General features: G+C 44.1%; 1 protein-coding gene across 2 annotated transcripts in view; it reads right to left on the bottom strand.

Moving 5' to 3' along the window:
* LOC119154246 (peroxidasin homolog) overlaps nucleotides 1–19,155 on the bottom strand; it is a 48,029-nt gene extending 28,874 nt beyond the window's left edge. The window contains exons 1-3 of one of the 2 annotated variants that reach the window (XM_037401568.1): nucleotides 17,881–19,155; nucleotides 15,623–15,730; nucleotides 5,426–5,497 (exon numbers count right to left, since the gene is read on the bottom strand). In XM_037401568.1, the coding sequence (XP_037257465.1) occupies nucleotides 5,426–5,497; nucleotides 15,623–15,675 (125 nt within the window). In that variant the 5' untranslated portion in view covers nucleotides 15,676–15,730; nucleotides 17,881–19,155. Of the gene's footprint in view, nucleotides 1–5,425; nucleotides 5,498–15,622; nucleotides 15,822–17,880 lie in introns of those variants that run through there. The other variant, XM_037401567.1, reaches the window with a different exon arrangement.
* Nucleotides 19,156–19,247: the final 92 nt, after the last annotated feature.

Raw genomic sequence — 19,247 nt, 5'->3', positions numbered from 1 at the left:
TTCCACAGGGGTCATGAGCAACGACCAGGTCGTGGAGACAGGGTCATGCCAACAGCCTGAGCAACCCCACGTGCCACGATGTTCTAGACTCCTTCGCTGACCCTTTATCTTTAAGGCAATGAGTTTGGACCAGGACTGAAGTCCCTGGGGGCTTTCAAATTGCAGCATGTTGACTGCACTTTGATGCTTTTTAAAAACATCAACCTAGTCTCTTTTGTTGTCTTGGCAATTTTGGACAAGTTCAAGGGGGTGTAATCAGTGATCCAAGACAAATAAGACAAATTCTGGAAGTTCAGATGGCATGCAGTACGCAGACCTCTTATCTCATCGTCTGATACTCAAAAAATTGTTCACTGCCCTATTAAAGGTTACAAAGCGTATGGAAGAAGCCATCTCTGTTTCCTGTCTCAGGATTCCCCATTGTAATAGAAGGATATGTCCTGGAAAAAACTCAAAAGTGAGATAATTTATGAAGTCCATCACAGTCCACATAGTCCAAACTGCTGCATTCAGCGAAATCCATAGACAAGACAGCACATCTGGCTCCTAGAAAGACTTTCGATGGCTTCTGCACAGCTGTCTGCTCTTTGACTCCTGTGCAATTCACCCAGGCAGAGGAGTGTGCAAAAACCTGGCATGACTGACCTTGACATTGATCCCAGCTGCAATCAATGGCAAAACGACCCAAATTCCTGCTAACACTAAAGATCTACTGCTAACCAGATCTGCTGGGAATAAATGCTCTGGCAGACAGAAGCTGGAAAGATCATTATCGATGTATATCTTAAGTATACCCTGTAGCAAAATGAGCTAAATTAAAAGTATCAGCAGTCTGTTTCCTAGCAAAATGATGTGGCATTCCCCTTCGTGCCAGCTGGTGAATCGGGCTCCAAATGAGTAGGTGGACTCAATCATACAGGTTTTATTCCTGAAAAATTCTTCTGGGAGGTTTAAGATATACAAGCACCATGAGATCTGGCCCAGATCAGAGAACATTTTACATTCAGTTTCCTTTAGGTTTTATGTCCTGACAGCCCCTCCCTTCTCCTTCCCCACCCTCTCTCCGGCTTGCCAAGCACAGGCTTAAGTTGCATTAAATGAGTCGTTTTCTGCTTTGAAGAATGTATTAAATGATGTGACAGTACAGAATTCAGACTCAAACTGTGTACTCGTTCCTCTTCTTGTTTGATAAACCACATGCTACAGTTGTCGTGACATAACAGCTATTTTTTCCTCCCTCCATTAATAGAAATCGTCACATAGTGTATTTAAAGGGGGAGAAAAAGTGAGTTTAATGTTCAGCCGTGCATTCTCCCTTGTTGACAGAATGATCTGGAATAGCCATTTCCCACATTTGAGGGAGAAACTTTTATTCTGAGATTGAAGCAGGCTCCGGCATCCCCTCCTTGCTGGCAGGAAAATGTTCTTTCAAGAGCTACTAAAGGGTTCCAGGCAGAGCCTCCATGCTGCTCCTGTCATTCACCCTGAAACCCATCACAAGCAGTGTATAATGGAGAGCTGCAGAGCTCACCAGAAGTGTCTTTTACCCTCACCTAAGCAGAAAGAGAAAGATGATGTGAGCAACACCACCAACAGGGCAAAGGCCCATGCAGAAGTACATACCGCGATGTGGTCTCCACAGAGTCCCTCTTCTCTAGGATGCTCATGCCACAGGCAGAACAAAATACATGCTGGGGAGGTTAAGAAATACTGCTTTGGTCCCAGGGTTGGACATTTCTATAGGTGATGCTGGAGAGACCCAAGCAGCAGCAACCATTTGGCTCTGCTGGTCTTGGTTTGAAATCACAGCGATCGACCAGTTGGGTCAACACGGCAGGGTGCTGACCTCCAGGGGAACACGTAAGGGGACAGTCATGCAGGGCTGTCATCACCCACCCCTGCCCAAAGATGACCTAAAGGAGCAAAAGCTGGAAAGCAGTGCGATGCTGTGCCTCGCCACGGGCTCGCACTGTGTTTGCTCTCTGCCACAGTCACCACCTGCTGTGAGCTAATGCTGGGCAAGCAGCGTGGCTAGTGTCAGCAAACGCAAGCGAAACAGCTGTTGAGGATCTGTGGGTATGTTATGGATGGCATACAAGAGGTTTTTTGCCTCCCTCTCCCTGCTACCCTGTTTATTTTTTGACCAAGGGGACATACTAAGAGTTTAAAAATACACAAAGGAGATCCTGACACCAGCTCCTGCACGGGAACTGAGAAGAGGCAATAGATGGGATGAGGAAGCTGTACAACTCCAAGACCTTTACCCCAAGAGGACTTCTCCAATGCACACAACGTCACAGACAGCCAACAAGCCAGTTCCTGGCGGTGCAGCATTTGAGGTAATTGTTTCTTACCTGTGCGGCTGTAGCAGGAGTCCCCAGCCAGAAACAAATAACAGCCGTACCTCTTCCACAGACAAACAGGGCTCCTGCTTTTATTTTTAAAGTAGCGCTCTGTAATTTCTCAAATCTCCAAGAGGAGAGGAGAGCCAGGGGAAGGTTTCAGATGTCGCAAAGCCCCACTGGACATTCACAGCAGGCTCCTCTCCTGCCAGTCTCACAGCCCATCTGCCCACATCCAACACAGGCTACAAAGGTTTCCTTATCAGGGTGGTTTATAAACTGTCAAACGTGGATACAGTACAGCCACCCTGCCCAGAAGGAGATGCAGAACAGAAGCTTCCCCAGAATCTGCTGCCCTTCCTCTGCCAGGCCAAAGCACTGTAGGAAAAGGCTCTTTTAAAAGCATTTATTTGCTTAAGGAACTTTTATTTAAGTCCCATGGCAGGAAGCTGCAAGCTCAGAGCTCTGCACGTGGAACCGGAGCTACTCTATCCTCCAAATCTCTCACTTCAAATATTCTGGTCAAACTTTCCCAGTGAGTCTCCCAGGGATTTTAAAGGATTTATTCTCTTTATCACTTGAAGACCTGTACGAGTCCTGAGGCAAAAGCTTACCATCTAAGAAACATCAGCAAATTCTTCAGCTCGTCAGCTTTGATGTGGGAATTGGATAAACTGAAGTTCCTGGAGAGAAATTTACTTTGGAAGTGCGAGGTCTGACATACTCTCATTCAGTTATCAAGCTCCTCATCCGTGGGAGTTAACTACTACGAGTGTGAGAATAACTGATTTTTCCAGTTTGCTGGCCAGGCCAGGAAATACAACCAAGCATACGAAACACTGTCTAAATGGAAAGGTTTCATTTGCAAAACCATATGATTTTCAGAATTCAAATATAAAAACACAGTATTTTGTTAGAGCAGTGTTTCACCTAGTCCAACATTCCAGCTCTGACGATAGCTGTAGGACACTGTTTAGGGAAAGCAGGAGAGCCTGCTCACCATCTGTGCAAAACATATTCCTCTTAACACCGCAGAATCCACAATCATGGGATTAGGGATCTTGGGGGGCATGGTCATGCCTATCCCCTTTAGTATCTGTTCGTGGAGTTGCTGTCCTGGAGGTCCAAGTCCAGGAGGGTATGGAGAGAGAAAGCAAAAAAAAGAATTGGACAAATTCACGGAGCATAAACAGAGACAGCTCTTTCCACCTCAGCCAGGCTGCGTGTCTATATCGAGCTTTAAGCGGAGTGGCAGGACTCGGGAAGACAGAAGCAGAAGTCTTGTATATGTGGGGGACCTGCCTCGGCCGAGGCTCTGGCAGGGCAGGAGCCGGGATCTCTTACAAAGCTCTGCAGGTTGGGTGGAGGCTCTCTCCAAGCAAAGGCCTGCCAGCATCCCTAGTTTCCCCAGGGTTCAGCTGAAACTCGCCTGGCGGTCCTGCCGAGCTGCCTGCCAAACATCTGTCTGCATCACACAGAGATGACATAATTTGGAACCGTTTGTTTTCTCGACTCAGGAGAGCTCCAGGGGTGGAAGAGCGGATCTGCAGATCAAGACGCCTCAGCAGAGCTTTGCGATAAGGTAGAACCCCACCGACTCAGACTCTATTTTCTCCCTAGATATTTTAGTCACATTCATCACCCTATCTGACCCTATCTCAAATGACAGAAATGCATCCAAAGTATCCTTTCTCTCTATTATTTTTGGTAATTAAGCAGCACGTGGTGCTGATGGAGAGACTAATATGGGCTGCTCTTGTGCTCTGGATGAACAGCATCATTGGTAATAAAGTTTTCTACCAGTCTACTAGTGGACTACCTGTCCTAGGAGCAGGGGCTTGGGCCATGGGCAGGGTGCTCTGAAGCATCCTGGCCAGTAAGTCCCACATACACATAGTGGAATAATCTCTAGCAAATGTTGATTTTTAAAAAATTAATGTAGTAAATAATAAAAAAAAAATAAAGTCTTGCTGTATTCCCACTCTTCCTACAACTTCTTGAAACGGACTGCCCACCTCATTGCCCAGGCCTGCCTCCTTTCAGCACTGCCACCTTTACAGAATCAGCAACTACAGATCTTTCAAGGTCAGACAGAAAAAAAACAACAATCTGGACTTTCTCTTGCCATTTGGGACCCTGAACATACAAACCCAAGAAACATGCATGTCTGTCCAGCCGTGGGGGTTCCCAAGCTAGCTGGCTTGCCTCAGAGAGGGATTCGAGCTTGGACCGGGAGATCTTATAGCTGTTAGCGCCATGTTACAGATCGAATAATCACATCTGAGTCTCGACAGGCCAATTACACCCAGCACAGCGCTGTGCTGACACTGCTTCTGGTTCTGATTTGGGAGCTGGTTTGTTTTCAACTTCTTGGCTACACAGTACAGACGTTCTCATATCTATCGTCAACCCCCCAGCCTTACCACGGCAAGAAGCAGCAAAGGCTCCCGCTGTTTCCTTAGGGCAGAGTCAGAAACTTGTTAGCAGAGTAGTGTACCATACAACAAACAAGTAGTATATCGGAGCGTGCCTGCTCCGGCTGGCGTGCAAAACTGAAGGAATTGCTTTCTACTCCCACTCTTACCTGCAGCAGGGTAGGTGTAGGCATTTATTCTAGGGCAAGGCATAGGGAGAAGATGGCATTAGGAAGGATGCACTCTCACCTCAGTCAAACTCATGCAGAGCAACTGAAGTGGTGCTTGCATTTGAGGCGGCCATGGAAAGGAAGAAACTTTCAATGCATCCCTCCACTGCCTTGACCCCAGGCCAGAACTCTTTTTATGGGCTACTCGTAAGGCTGTACCTGCTCAAACATCCTCAGTCAGTAGAGCACGCATCAGGATTTAAAATGTTGTTTTAAAAGGATGGGTTAATTGTGAAAAATGAAAGTTATTAAATGGCACATTTAATTAAAAAAGGTAATAAACACAAAAAGGTAGAACAGAGAGAATTTTAAAGTTTTAGCTGGATACGCACAACTTGGCTGAGATAACGGAAAGATCAAGACCATCTTTAAGGCATTATAGGGGATAGCACCAACACAAGCAATAAATGGATATCTTCACTGCAGGAGTGGAACTTACAGCGTGTTGAGGTTCTTCAGTCTTCTGAAGGCTCCAGGTTGTACCTCCTTGATGTGGTTGAAGCGTAAATCTCTAAAAGCAGAAAAAGATACAATCATTGTGCTCATGATATAAACAAGCCATTAGCGATCAGCATCGTCCATGGGAGGCAGGGAGGAGGGCTGGTGGGAGAGGCTATCGTACCAGGCCTACAGGAACTGGAGAAATGGAGACAATGGCCAGGGAAAGGAGCGAAGGAGTGGGGATGGTGGCTGGGGTCTAGTCTTCTCTGCAAAGTCAGCCAGCAGCCAGGACAAGCCTACATTTACAAATTTCATAGAAAACCGAAGACTGAAAGGACCCAACTGATCTTTTCCACGAACACCAGACAAAGTCTGCAGCTCAGCACCCCAAGTTCAGACGCAATTACACTTGCATCTTACACAGATTTGTAGAGGAATGCACATCAACACGTGGACCCATTTTTTAGCTCCCTGGCAAATTTTTTTTTCCTAAATTACCCTAAAATGGTTAAATCTGATCAAATAACCTCATATAATAAGCATTTCACATTCTGCTTTGCAATGCTCCAAGACTCAGAACAGCTTATCGCTGCCGGCATTTCAAATTTGTGCCAACTTCAATTAGAATTAGTAGAGTCCAGGGGATTCTGGCAAATTTCAAGAGCTGCCCATGTAACTACATCAACTTGGAACCCTAAAACATGGGGTTTTGATTGCTAATGAGATAATAAAATAAGAGCTAAGTGGTTTAACCTGGTTAACCAAGTAGAAACCCTTCCATAGGGAATGTACATTGATTTGGCACTTTGCATGGTCCAGTGTATTATAACAAATCGCAGAGGACTGACAAATGTTTTTAGCTGCTAGTTTCTATCCAAACCACAAGTTGACTTTTCTCCTCCTGCGGTGCCTGATCTATCACATTTAGAGAACAGACAGCTATTTCTTGGTTTAAGGCAGCCTTTTACGGGCATTTGCTTGAAGAGGGAAAACACATGAACATGCTGAACTACCTGTCATTCTGGTGGTAAGTTACAGAGCATTTGGAGGCAGAGTTTTAAACAAGAATCCTACCAATAGTTACAAGTTCAACCCTTATTTTTAGAACAGGCATCAACAAGAATCGTGGCCTTTATAAAATCGAGATGAGAAAGAGGTGCAACCACTGCAGGTAGCTGTAAACCCAAACTGCCAGCGAGTATCCAAGGGGGCTGAAACATCTTTGAGCAAGTACTCGAGAAGAGGATACACAGTAAGTAAAGCTGATTTTATTTTAAGGTGTAATGTTTCTTCAGCTTAGCAGTTTGCAAAACTAGTTATTTTATATTTAAAAATACCAACTAAATTCCCTTACTGTTTAGGCAGAAAATGTGCGGCATTTTTACTTAGGTTACACTGAAATTATTAATTAAATCTCTGCCTTGTTACCCCTTTGCTAGCGCTGAACGCGACAGAACACATGCCAGCGGGAGTTGTCTTCTCTGCTGTTTTCTCCCTTCTGTAACTTTTCAACTTTGAACAAAGGAATGAGAAGACTGAAGTAGGGAGAGGTCTCTCCCCTTTCTTAGTGGTACGTATCCCACAGAGAAGAGTTAGAGGGAAGGAAGGAGAACGGCTTCAGTATTTCAGAAAAAAGTGTTGGAATTGTAATTTACAAGCACCATTTCTCCACTGCAAACTGCAGTCCCGAAGGAGCACTACTTGGAATCGCAGTTTTTAACAGTAACTTTACCTCTGACATTTTCTGGTGTGTTTGGCTTTACTTGTGTTGCTTCAAACGCACGTTTCTTGCTCTTCTTGTTGGAAGGTGTTACACATCCCTCTGCCCTGATGATGTGAATTTGAGGATATTTGTACGGATTTTTCAAGGCGATGGCTGACACCATAAAGCCAAACACAATTAAAACATTGGCAAAGCTGATAGCACGACAGGCTGACTATTCTCCACGGCTTTATTAAAAAGAAATGAGGAGAGACTAGACCATGAAAAAAGGTGAAGAAACACACACTTGATTTATACACTGTAGCGCACAGACACAAACTCTGCGTGCCCCAAGGGGGCTGTAAAAAGCTGTGTAATTAGTCCAGGCAGCTGGCTACAGGTAATAGGGAACATAACAAATAAATGGAAGAAATACACAGGGGTCAGGGCTGAAACTGTTGATGCTCACGGAAGGCAGCAGGAAGCAGGCAGTGAAGAGTAAAATACCACTTTGGGTCACAGGTTGCAGGTGCGGGGGGGGGGGGGGGGGGGGGGGGGGGAGAAAAAAAATAAAAAAAAATCACACTATTTCGATGAAGAAAGACAAGTGCAATCCTTCACACTGCAGCATTGACACATAAGAGTGTGGCTTCCACAGCTGAAACAAAAAGCAGAAGCCAGAACCACAGGTGACTGAAAACACTTCTGAAACTCCAGAAAAATAACACATAAGCTCCTCTGCTCCCGGGGTTGTTTTCACTACCGGTCACTTGCCAAAAACAATTCCCTGGAAATGGTACCGTGGAAGTTTGCGCCTGGTCGCAAGCTCCCTAAGCAAGCCTGACCTGCTAGGCGGTGGTGGGTCTCCTCACCTGTGAGAGCAGTAAAGCAAAGCTGGGCCACAGAACCTAGCAGGAGCCACCCTGTGTCACTAGCCGAGGTGTCTCAGGGCTGTCACTTGGCTGGAGCATCTCTCAGTAGCGCTCCTGCTGCCGAGAAGCACATGGATGGAGAGATGCCTCCTGATAGTTCCCACTGCTGGGTGAGCAATGGGGATCTGGTTTCATGCAGGAACTTTTCCCCTACACCACTGCCAAGGAGCATATAATAAACCTTATGATTTTACTGAAATATCTTCATATTTCCTCTGTTTTCTGTTCCAGGTAAGACCTTCAAATGATTCTCCAGACCCAGCTGTCTTGCGCTTCTTTGGGAAACTCACCCCCCAGTTTGCTTTCCATCACACAAAGGCAACAGTTTTCCCCACACACGAAACAGGGAACTGAAAGAGTGCATGTCTACTCTGAGCACTTCATTTCAAGAAATAATGTGAATTAACTGGACAGAATCCAGAGGAAAGTAATGGGAATGATCTGAAGACCAGAAAACATGACAATGAAAAGAACTGAAATGGCTTCTTTAGCAATAGATACCATAAATATGTCAGAACATTGCTAAAAATAGAAAAGGGCAAAAAGTCACCGGCTAAAACTGAAGATTTAGATTTAAAAAAAAAATAAATAGCAAGGCTAATAAAATACTCAGGTGGACTGCAGGTGAGACAGACATTAGCTACGTATGGTTTAGGTAGGTGGATCTTGCCCTGGAGGCATAAGGATGGACCAGACTATTCTGCTCCCTGTACCTAAGACAGTAAAAAACTAGTGTGGATGTCCCTAAACAGCAGAGAAAGCTCCTGGAGACACAGAGGAACGCACATGTTCCTCCTTACCTCACCCGTGGTGGTGTTTCTCCAGCCCTTGCCTTGGCCTAAAGCTGAGCTGGCAGTGAATGCCATGGAAGGCTGCACCGGGAAATGCCTGGCTCGCATGCGTTTGAGAACATTCCCTACGGAGTCTGTCCCTTCTGACACCGAAACGCTCGTTTCTCTCTATTCCCAGGGCACTTTGGAAACCTTATGTTTCTTTTCACCAAGTGTGCTTTTTACGAGGACCCACCACACAAGCTCTCCCATGCCAGCCCGTTCCAGCTGCTGCGTGCACCAGCAGCTGGGCTCCCTCACTCCCGCCTGCTTCTTTCCACTTTGGAATTTGCAGTATGGGAGGGGGTGGGTGATGGGTGGGGGGAATCTTCTGCTTTTAATCCCCCCCCCCCCCCCCCAGTTTTCAAGGCTGGCACTCTGGGATTACGAGATACCTCTCCACAAGGAACAAAGGGGATAGCTGCTGATAAAGGGTTTCAGATCCTCTTCTACCTTGCCACACGCAGTGCATGCCGGAGGCCCGGGACAGCAGCTGTCCTGCATCCTGCAATACCGATTTCCCTCCGGACGATACCAGCTCGACCGGCTCAATACAACATACCAAACCCTCGTGCCAAAACACCATAGCTCTGACAGGCAACTGGGCTGGAATACGTGGATAATCTAGGATCTGCTATTGAAATAACTCACCGTTTTCGAACCTGGGAACTCCTCACCCCATTGCAAAGGCTTACCAAGAACGCCAGAGTTTGCAAATGGGTGGGGAAACTGGTCTTTACAGCATGACACTTGAATCTTTCTGATCCTCTCAGCTGTTACCAGAACAATTGTTCCTGAAAGCACTGTGTTAAATAATTATCGGCAATTAACATATAAAGCAATCAACAGCTTTTACAAGAAACCTCCACTTCTCTTTAATCTATTTAAGCTTTCAGAGAATCATGTATTACTACGTTAACTAAGCAGATAATTAGCTACAAGAGGTATTTTACTGCAGTTCCATGGAAATTACTGGGTTTGTTTCATTGAAGCATCTTTTGTGTTCAAAACCCTGTGCACAGCAATGATGCTGACAGTTCTGGACCGTTTCACCCAGAACCGGTTGGGTAAGTGGCAGCTACCCGATCATTGTCAACAAAGACACAGAGAGGTGGTTTTACAGAGATAAAACATCGAGGTTCCTTCCAGCGTTTCTTGGGGGAGGATGTGAAAGACATCCTAGCCACAATTTCTCAGTCAAGTTTCCCATATATAAGAAAAGCCAGAACATTTATCAGAAAGACGATCATTTCTCTTACTTATCCGCAGAACATCGGAGTCAGCTCTGCAGGTTCCCCACTCCTGCCAAACAGCTCGGTCCTGGCAAGGGAAAACAGCCTTGCTGAGATGGAAATGAAGCCTTCCAGACTCACTGTCATCGGCTCCCCAACTCAGGAATGTCCCTCTCACACACGAGCCCCCACAAATGGCTTTAATAAATGACAGCCTTCATCTCCGAATCCCCACATGGGCAGCTGAGCATTGCCATCTCTGCTAGACAGATGAGGCGAGTGCAGCGAGGCTCAGGGCTGGGGCCTCTCCCAAGCCCTGGCTGCTCTGGGGTGTACCAGCTTAAGACATCGAGATTTGACTGTTCAAGGAGTGAACAGGAAGGAAAACATGCTCAGCATGGAAATGCTAGTAAACGAGATTACACAACAACAGTTGAAACACTGAAGAGTGAGCAGATGCAGAAACCCTCGTGCTGCTGAACAGGACCTTGTTCTCTGTTGCACTGCCACAGTGCTTACATTTTGAAGTTTTAGGGATGAGCACGCTAGATTTTAATTAAGAAATTACCACAGGCATTCCTGAAACTAGCTTTTTAAGATTTCAGCTCCCACAAACAGGAGTCAGGTTTTCAAAAGAGCTCCCTCGGCATCAGCTAGGGCAAGAACTTGATAGCAATTCAGCAGTCAGCATCCCGAGCTTGTTTGATCCCACCTTTTCTGTGCATGTAAACTGGCATCAACGCTGCATTTCAGAGCCTGGCCCTGAAGGCAGGAGGGGTCCGCTGATGCTTCATCCCCTGTGGAATCAGTTCATCAGCTGCCACATCTGCACAACTTGCCCTGGACACATTCAAGCAGGCAGAACACACAGAAAACCATTGAACTCACCAATCTTAAATAATTTGAGCTATTCTGTATTAGCAGTGGGTATGAAGATGAGGGTCTGACCCTAATCAAACCAGCTATGTCTATTCTTGGGCATTCATGTCAGCAAGGAGCAGGAGTCTCTTAACCTAATGCATATCTCCTTTGCACCTTCTATTCAAGATATCATCCACATCAGATGAGGACAACTTTCCCTCCTCCTGAAGTGTGTTCTGACCCTGATCCAGAGGGAGTAAAAGAAAATTTCTGAGTGTAAAGATGACTCCAAGCAGCAGTAGCACCTTGCCAGCTTAAATGAACCACCGGGGTTTTGTTTAATATGCAGTCTCGTGTAGCATAGGAGTCAGCTTTTTTAAGAGCATGGCCATTTAAGTCTTTACCCAGGTTACACACACATTATTTCACCAAAGAACACTGACTTCTCCTTAAAGGGCACAGGAAAAAATCCTGGTATACCTACGGGGAGAAGGATGTGGTGAGGTCAATGAAAATGCAAATACTCAAGTGGGAACCAGATGACGAAGCACCGTGAAGTTCAGTGAAGGCAGGCCACCATCACAAGCATTCGGATGCTTTCATCAAAAGATGCTGGAATGTTTCTGGAAGGAAAATATGTTTTAAATACCCTCACCCTCCCCATTTTCCTTCCAATGAAGGGAATTCTATAAACAGAACATACAGAAGACTTTGGTCACCTCTGAAAGGTTTAACAAGGATTAAATAGTACAGTGGAAGAAGTCCGAAAGAGATCCCACCTGGCCCATCCAGAATGCGTGGGTGTGCGTTTAATGGCTGCCTATAAGACTATCACACACAGAGGAAATGAGTAATCCATTCCTCAACCCAAAGCACACGACAGAGATCACAAAGGGAGCAGGATTTCCAAGAATTCTTTTGCTCAGTAAACCCTTCCTCAACAAATGTATAAAATTCCTTCTCAAAACTATGTTTCTTAAGATAGACTAAGAGCACTACACCCTGTCCTACTCCAGCCTTCCCTACTGCAGCATCATGACCTGCAGGAGGAAGAAGAGTGGCCACCAAACAAGCAGCACAACAATGAAGGGAAACAAAACTCGTCAAGCTGGCGTGCTTACACTGCCCAATTAGCAACCAGGTCTGTGAACAACTGGGTCACCTTCAGTTCATGCCAGCGATGCGTTCAGATCCCAGATACTGCGGCGTCTTTGCTTGTGCCCTCAGCTATGTTTCTCTAGAAGTACTCATTCATTATGTGTGATGCATAATGCAGAAAGGAGAATAACCCATGGATAATTGGATTGCAATCCATTAGCTGCCAGCCAGAGGGGAACTTCTTTCCATGGATTTCTTCTACTTATGCCCACACGTTTCAAAGTTTATTGTTTTAAATGTCACACTGTAGAACAAATGACTTAGAAGGTTAAAGACCTATTGAAATTTTCTGAATGTATGTTTCACAGCTGTTCCCTTCTTTGGGCTGCTGGCTAAAAGAACTGCTTGAATCCCAGCAGTAACCAGCAGATCACATCTGGATAATCATGTTCCAGTTGAACAGACAACAGCCAAAATACGTTTGCAGTTATACACCATGAATTTTTATACTTACTTATCTGTACACGTGTAGTCATTCCTGCCATCCTATTCTCTGCTCAGGATAAAATGAACAGACTTTTGTTACCAAAGATAAACAGTCTATTGCTAAAACCAGACATTGGGCCAGATCCTCAGCTGTACCCAGCTGGGACTGGGAAGGGAGGCGGGAAATGGTGACCAAAAAGGAGCCAGTAACAGCTCATCAATCCTGGAACTGGTTCCATGCCAATCCCAGCATCACTCGGAGAAGGCTCTGGGCTGCTCTAAGTTGCGCCAGCTGGCTACAGCCCCGCGGGGGCCATCTGCCAGCAGGGCTTGTTGAAGCACAGCGTGTGCCGGCTAGAAGACTTCCCTGATCTTCAAGGATTGTTCAAGAGAGGGTGGCACAGAGTCATGGAGGTCAGAAAGTCCCCAACTCCTAACTTCAAAGCAAACTCCATCTGGAAACTGCAGCTGTTCTGCGAGGGAACTGAGCTGGAGCCCGGGATCGGTGTTTGTATCTGCAGTCACAGACTCGGTCCTATTCATACCAAAGGGCAAACGTGGAAAATATCACAATCCCACATTTCTACTCAGAATAACTCCACGATCAAGACTATTCTTGCTATAATTCTGAATGTTCGCTCTGACACAACAGTCCTCCCAGGAGAAAGATTAACATACCAAAAAGCTGGAGTAGTCAGGGACTTGGTTAAGAAGCATTCTTTGATCTTTCACAATTAAAAAAAGTTTAATTATTCAAATGCTATTTATAATAGATACAATGGGATGCTAGCTGGCAAATCATTTGCATACATTAGATCTTCAGCATAGCTAGAAAGTCAGGATTTTTACTTGCCACACACCAGAGAAAGGCATACAATCTGCCAACTGAGAACACTTACCAGGCTCATATGTCTTATATCTATGAGGATCTCTGCTCATCACTAGGGGTTTTGCTTACAATTATGCAGAACAGCATTAAAAGAGAATAAACCAGATAAATATCCTTAAATACTGGTCTGTAAAGACAGTCATTTCACTTGGGGATGTTACTACTTTTATATCTCACACCTATACAATTTAGTTAATGATTAAAAATCTACTTTCCCATTCAAGGTTGTGACTATCATGTTAAGCTAAATTAACCAGCTTTCCAAATGGTTAAGTGGGTAAAACACAGACCATTTACAAGCAGCGCACATATAAACTAGAGGAAAGGGGAACTAGGGTGGCTGTACACACTGCACTGGAAATCTGGTCACCTTTCTAGACGGAGTTTTACAGACAACTCAATGCCATCTACATTACAGCAAGATACTACCTGGAATTTTACTAAAGCTGTAAGGACAAGCCATGGACCAGAGTTTGGTTTTGCCCCCTGCAGCACAGAGAACAAAGCGTGCTGTTGCCAGAGGGCATTTGGAAATACATCATTCCAGTACTGAAAAAAAGCTGATGACCACAGTAAATTTCCCTCCCTCTGCACTCAGAGAATCTCTACCAGAAAGTTACTTGGGCTATCCAGTTTGACAGCAAATGCTGTCTCATTTCAAACAGAACAGAAATTAAGCTTTACTGAGCTCAGAGATATCTCAGTTCAGCCAACGAAACAAACTTTTCCCACAATAAAAAAAAAATCCATGCTTAAACAAGGATAAACAAGTTACTTTACTAAAATCAAACAGTGTAAGGGTATTTAAAATATTTTACTATCTCAAGATGCAGAGGAACGAGGGGGAAGAAAGCTTGGTGACAATTTGGAGAGTCAGACTCTGCAAGTTGCTGCAAGAGCAGATAACTACTACCCAGACAGTTTGCAACAAACCACACAGTACTGACTAGTTTCATACCACAGAATAACCCCTCCATCACTAGCCTAGGAGCGAGCAAGTCCAGATTTGGGTCTGCCCCCCATCAGGGTGACTCCCAAGCAGCCCAGCTGCAGTCAGTTTCCCCAACAGCGCAGCTCTGGGAGCTGCAGCAAGTGTAGACATTTCCCTATGTGCCACTAATGCTAGAACCTCTGTGGTTTCCATCCGCCAAAGCAGATCTGCATGGCAGCAATTAAAATGCCGGCATTCTGCCCACATCATGTTCATTAGCGGTATTTGTGAGGTGTTTACAGGAGAAATGCTGGTATAGCCGCTCTGGCTGAGACCAAATTTTGTTTGTTACAGGCACAGAAGAAAGCTTCTCAAAGTACTGTTGAAAAGGTTTTACAATCAGCGCAGTTAAAAAGAGGATGAATAGAAAGATAAATTTTTGAAAAGTCTTTTCAACTATTTACAATAAAGATCTTCCAAACCAAGGCATCAGCTAACAGTAGCACAAAGGGAAGTACTTTGTCACATGCCACTGCATCTTAAAGCCACCTTTAAGTTTAGGATTAGTTTAGAATCACAGGGAAGTGCTCTTGGAGTCCCCAGGCATTACATGCCCTTTTCCTCCACCTTTTCTGTTCAAATGGACTCAGCCAGCAGCTCCCTCCCCAACAGGTACTTTATTTCCCAAGGAATCTGTGAGTTACTACAATTGTTGCTTTCCAAATAAGCCTTAGGTTTGGTTTGTATGGTTCAGATAGAAACTGGAAAACCAGTACTTGAAGTTTAGGAAAGAAATGATGTTGTATGCATTAGAAGAGTGTTTGTTACTGTAGAGGCAAAAGCCTGAACCGCTGTGTTTCCCCTCTCTCCCCTACACCCATATACAAAGCCTGCTCAAATATAAACTGTGTACCTTTCCATAAGCTCAGTTTAACATTTGTGACCTTTGGTTCTCCAAAATTGCCTTCCAGTGATTGCCCTGACATTACACTCACGAAATTTTTCAATTCCCTCGATGGTCCCGTTAACAATTAACTGATGCCAAAGGAAGCAGTTTCTGTTTCATGTTTTAAAAACATGAAACAGTGTATGATACAGACAGTTCCGCAGGAAAAAAAAAAAAAAAAAAAAAAAGGACAAAAAGCATGCTTTTGGCACTGCCTGTTTTTTTCTTTTTCCTTCTTTCTAAAGACCAAGCAGGTAAGAAAGGCAGTAAAATGAAATGGTTACTCACAGTATGTTTGTCTGGGGTGGGATATCAGGGATGGTTTCCAACATCAGATGCATGCATCTTACTGTAGTCCTGAAGCACAGGCAGCGACTAGGACAGGAGCAGGAGAAACTAGGCAAGAGGAGAAAACACAAAAAGCCTCGAAGAGCTGAAGACTTGATCAGCATGGTGTTTGCTGGAGTGTATTTGCCTCAATTCTGAACTGCAGGGAGCTGACAAAAAAAGTTTCCCAGCCCTGAGGTCCAGGAGGAGGGGACTCATCAGCATGTGTTTGCAATTAAATTAAGGCAGTTTGACAGTCCAACCGCCCACCCTCTCTGCCATTATGTACATCATTGAAGATCAGACTGTTCCCACCCCTCTTTAATTGTGGTGCTGAAATACAAACTCTTAATTTTGATTTATTTTTGCCTTGTTTCTTATTTGGAACAGCAAGTTAACTCCTCACCCTCTCCTCAGGCATTTAGCTGAAAGCATGCAGAATGCACCTTCAAGGACAGTGACTGAAAAATGACCCTGTGCTTCCAGGGCTGAGCTAGGACGCAGATGGCCCAGGGTCAAGTTTTTTATGTCAAAATTTTTGCCTTAGCATGCTGCTCCCTGCAAACTAAGGACAGCATGTTATCTAACAGCCTGTCAAATGTATCAAGCAGTAAGACTTTCAGGATAAAGGCTGTCTCTTATTACATGTAGTTACAAGATCCAGCAAAAATACATTTCTAATCATTGACAGGAGCATGGAATGCTACAGATAGTAATCTCCCTTTTAAAATCACTCAACAGAGATAAATAACCTGCAAATAAACGAGAAAAAAAAAAAAAAACCCACACCAAAAACCTTGACGGTATGCATTCTGTAAAGTTCCTTTTGCAAAGATTTGCAAAGGCTGATCAATTTCAAAGACTTTTTAGCCAGCCTAATTTCTTTCTACAAAGATGTCATTTGGAAAAATGTCAGGATTTTGAAGAAATTAAAGGCAATTGAGGGGTGAGGAGGGAAAGAAACAATGAACTCAACTGAGTCTGAACTGTAGGAAATACAGACCTCAGCTTGTTTCTCCCATTGAATGATAAAATTAAGATGCAAAAGGAAGGACTTGCTTCCAGTTGAATTAATCACCTTTTACTGTTATAAAGAAGCTTAGAGTGAAAACAGATTGTCTTCAGGTTTTAAGTTACTACTACACAAGATCCTGAATGTGTGGGTTTAGCATGAGAGAGGCATTAATGCTCATCAGGATATAAAGACAGTTTAGGAATTTCAAACATGACACCATTCTGCACTACCTGGAAGATCAAACAAAAGTTTACCATCAGCCTGTACCTCTGCTTTATACCGGAAACTACGGTATAATTTATGTGACAAAACAGTACTTAACAAGAGTGACATTACATTTAAACCTCCCTGGTTCTCTTCTCCCTTCAGATTCTTTGTCACTTGAACATTTGGGGAGTTTTGGGGTTTTATTTACAAATTATAAGATAGAATATATTATAAATATATTAAATACATTGTTCAAGCTTTATTTTTTTCCCCCAGTTATAAAAACACATTATACTGCACGTTTTCTGCATCCAGTCCTCAGGCAATCTGCTGTTCGTTTGCCCTGACAGCCCTTGGAAAGGCAAGGAGGCTCAGCTCCCCACGTGGACCCAGCTCATGGGTTTGAGCAGAGCATCCTCTAGTGGCCTCCCAGCCCTTCCTTACAAAAACAGGTTGCAAGAGCTTCAACGGTCCGCTTCAGCCTTCAAAAAGCGCCGGCGGAGAGCACATTCCAGTAGTGACAGCTTTGGGAAGTGCGATAGAAGCGCCTCCTTCACAAAGAACAACGCACCTTTTGTTAAAGTCTTCAAGAGTTACGCCCTATTTTCTTCCAGCCTGATTGCTCCCCGTATGAGCTCTTTCCAAAACACACTGAACTCTGTTAGGACAGGGCAACACAGCTACTTAGAGACTGCACTGTAAAGCAGCATTTCTAGGAAAATAAACAAAAACGCTCTCTTCAAACCATGCTTCAGTATTTAGGAAACTCGTCAGCATCTTCCCGCTTCACAAATACAAAGCCTTTGCCTTCTGCCTCCAATTACATCAGTGCATAAACTCCAAGCCTGAAACCAACATCTGAGGGGAAAAAAACCAACACCAAACCCTTCCAGGTTTATTTATCCCTTCCAGGTTTATTTATATTGCTAAAAGGACAGCTGGGAGAGGCATCAGTCATGTTTCTGTACATACTGCCTCTGGAATCTTGTTTCAGTACCTGGCTGTGCGGTGGGTGGCAGCTTCTGGAAGGATTCATGGGTATTTTCCTGTTGCAGGTAGGAACAGGATCTTTAGCCAAGTCAGCAGGTTTAACAGTGGCCACACCACAGGGAATAACCTGAGCACAAAAAGGCAAGTTCTGCAACCCATACACTTACTTAGAAACAGATCTTCACTTGAACCCTCGTTATCTCTCCTTCACCAGAAGCGCAATGCTTGTGAGATGTTATGAAACGCTAGCAATTACAGTTCCCTTACTCTTGCATTAATTTCTCTTATTTTCCATGAACATGACAAATTGTTAAAACAAAAATATGTGCAGCTCTGAGCAAGAACCAAAAGTTAACTCCTAAGCAACAGGAATGAAAGTTAACACTTGTTTTCCGTGCTTAAGCATTTCCAGCCTCTGCTAGACAAGACTTTTCACACCAGTAGAATGCAAGGAAGTCTGGGTTTGTTTTTCAGGTGTGGATTGTTCTTTTCTCCCACCCTTCTTTGTTTTGAACTATTACTTCACCCCAGTAGAAAGATTTCATTGGAGTAGGTCCCCTGAGGAGCTCATCACTACTTCCCAAGAACTGTGATGTATGTTTTACTATTAAGTGAACAAACATTATCTGACAAATTTAATTTACTTGATACCATTTGTATGACACATCCATAGCTTTCTAAAGCAGAAAAGAATTTTTTTTTCATTTAACATCGTGTGAAGGAAAACATGAACGCTGAACTAGTCTCATGTTATGTATAGTCGGTAAAAGGACATCTATCATACAGACAGATGACAGGAAGAAACATACTATACAATAATTATCCTGCGGAATAAAGGTTAACAGATACATTTAATTAGCAACAGCTGTATTTGCTATGGTGATCCGTTTCCTACTACAGCTGATGCCAAAATATTATTCTCAATAATACTGAAATGGAAGCCATGAACACCAGCTCTTAAAAATTTGCATTAATTAAGCACTGAAACAGAGCACAGGAGACAGGAGGGGACTTGCAGTTCAGAATGCATTAAACTAACTCCTGACATGTTTCGTTTAGGCAATTCCTTGAAGTACAGAAGCAGACTGAATGACCTCTCAATACCTGTTGGCCACAGCTCTAACAGCCATGTAAGTCAATTCACTCTTTAACCGTTCTGATATACTGAACCTAGACCAGGTCTGTGTACACTAATTCCAAAACACATCTTGCACAACTCCATTACATAAAGAAATCAGCTGGGCAGGTTTCTTTTTAGAGATTATGTCTGGAAGAGTTCATCAAAAACTATGCACCTGCATCACATTAACTGCTTTTTCTAGTGTTCTAGCGTCTTAACCATCAATTATGGAAATAAGTACTTATCTACAAAGT

The sequence above is a fragment of the Falco rusticolus genome, chromosome 10 (genome assembly GCF_015220075.1).
Source record: "Falco rusticolus isolate bFalRus1 chromosome 10, bFalRus1.pri, whole genome shotgun sequence".
NCBI lineage: Eukaryota > Metazoa > Chordata > Aves > Falconiformes > Falconidae > Falco > Falco rusticolus.
This window is presented reverse-complemented; position numbering and strand designations above follow the sequence as displayed.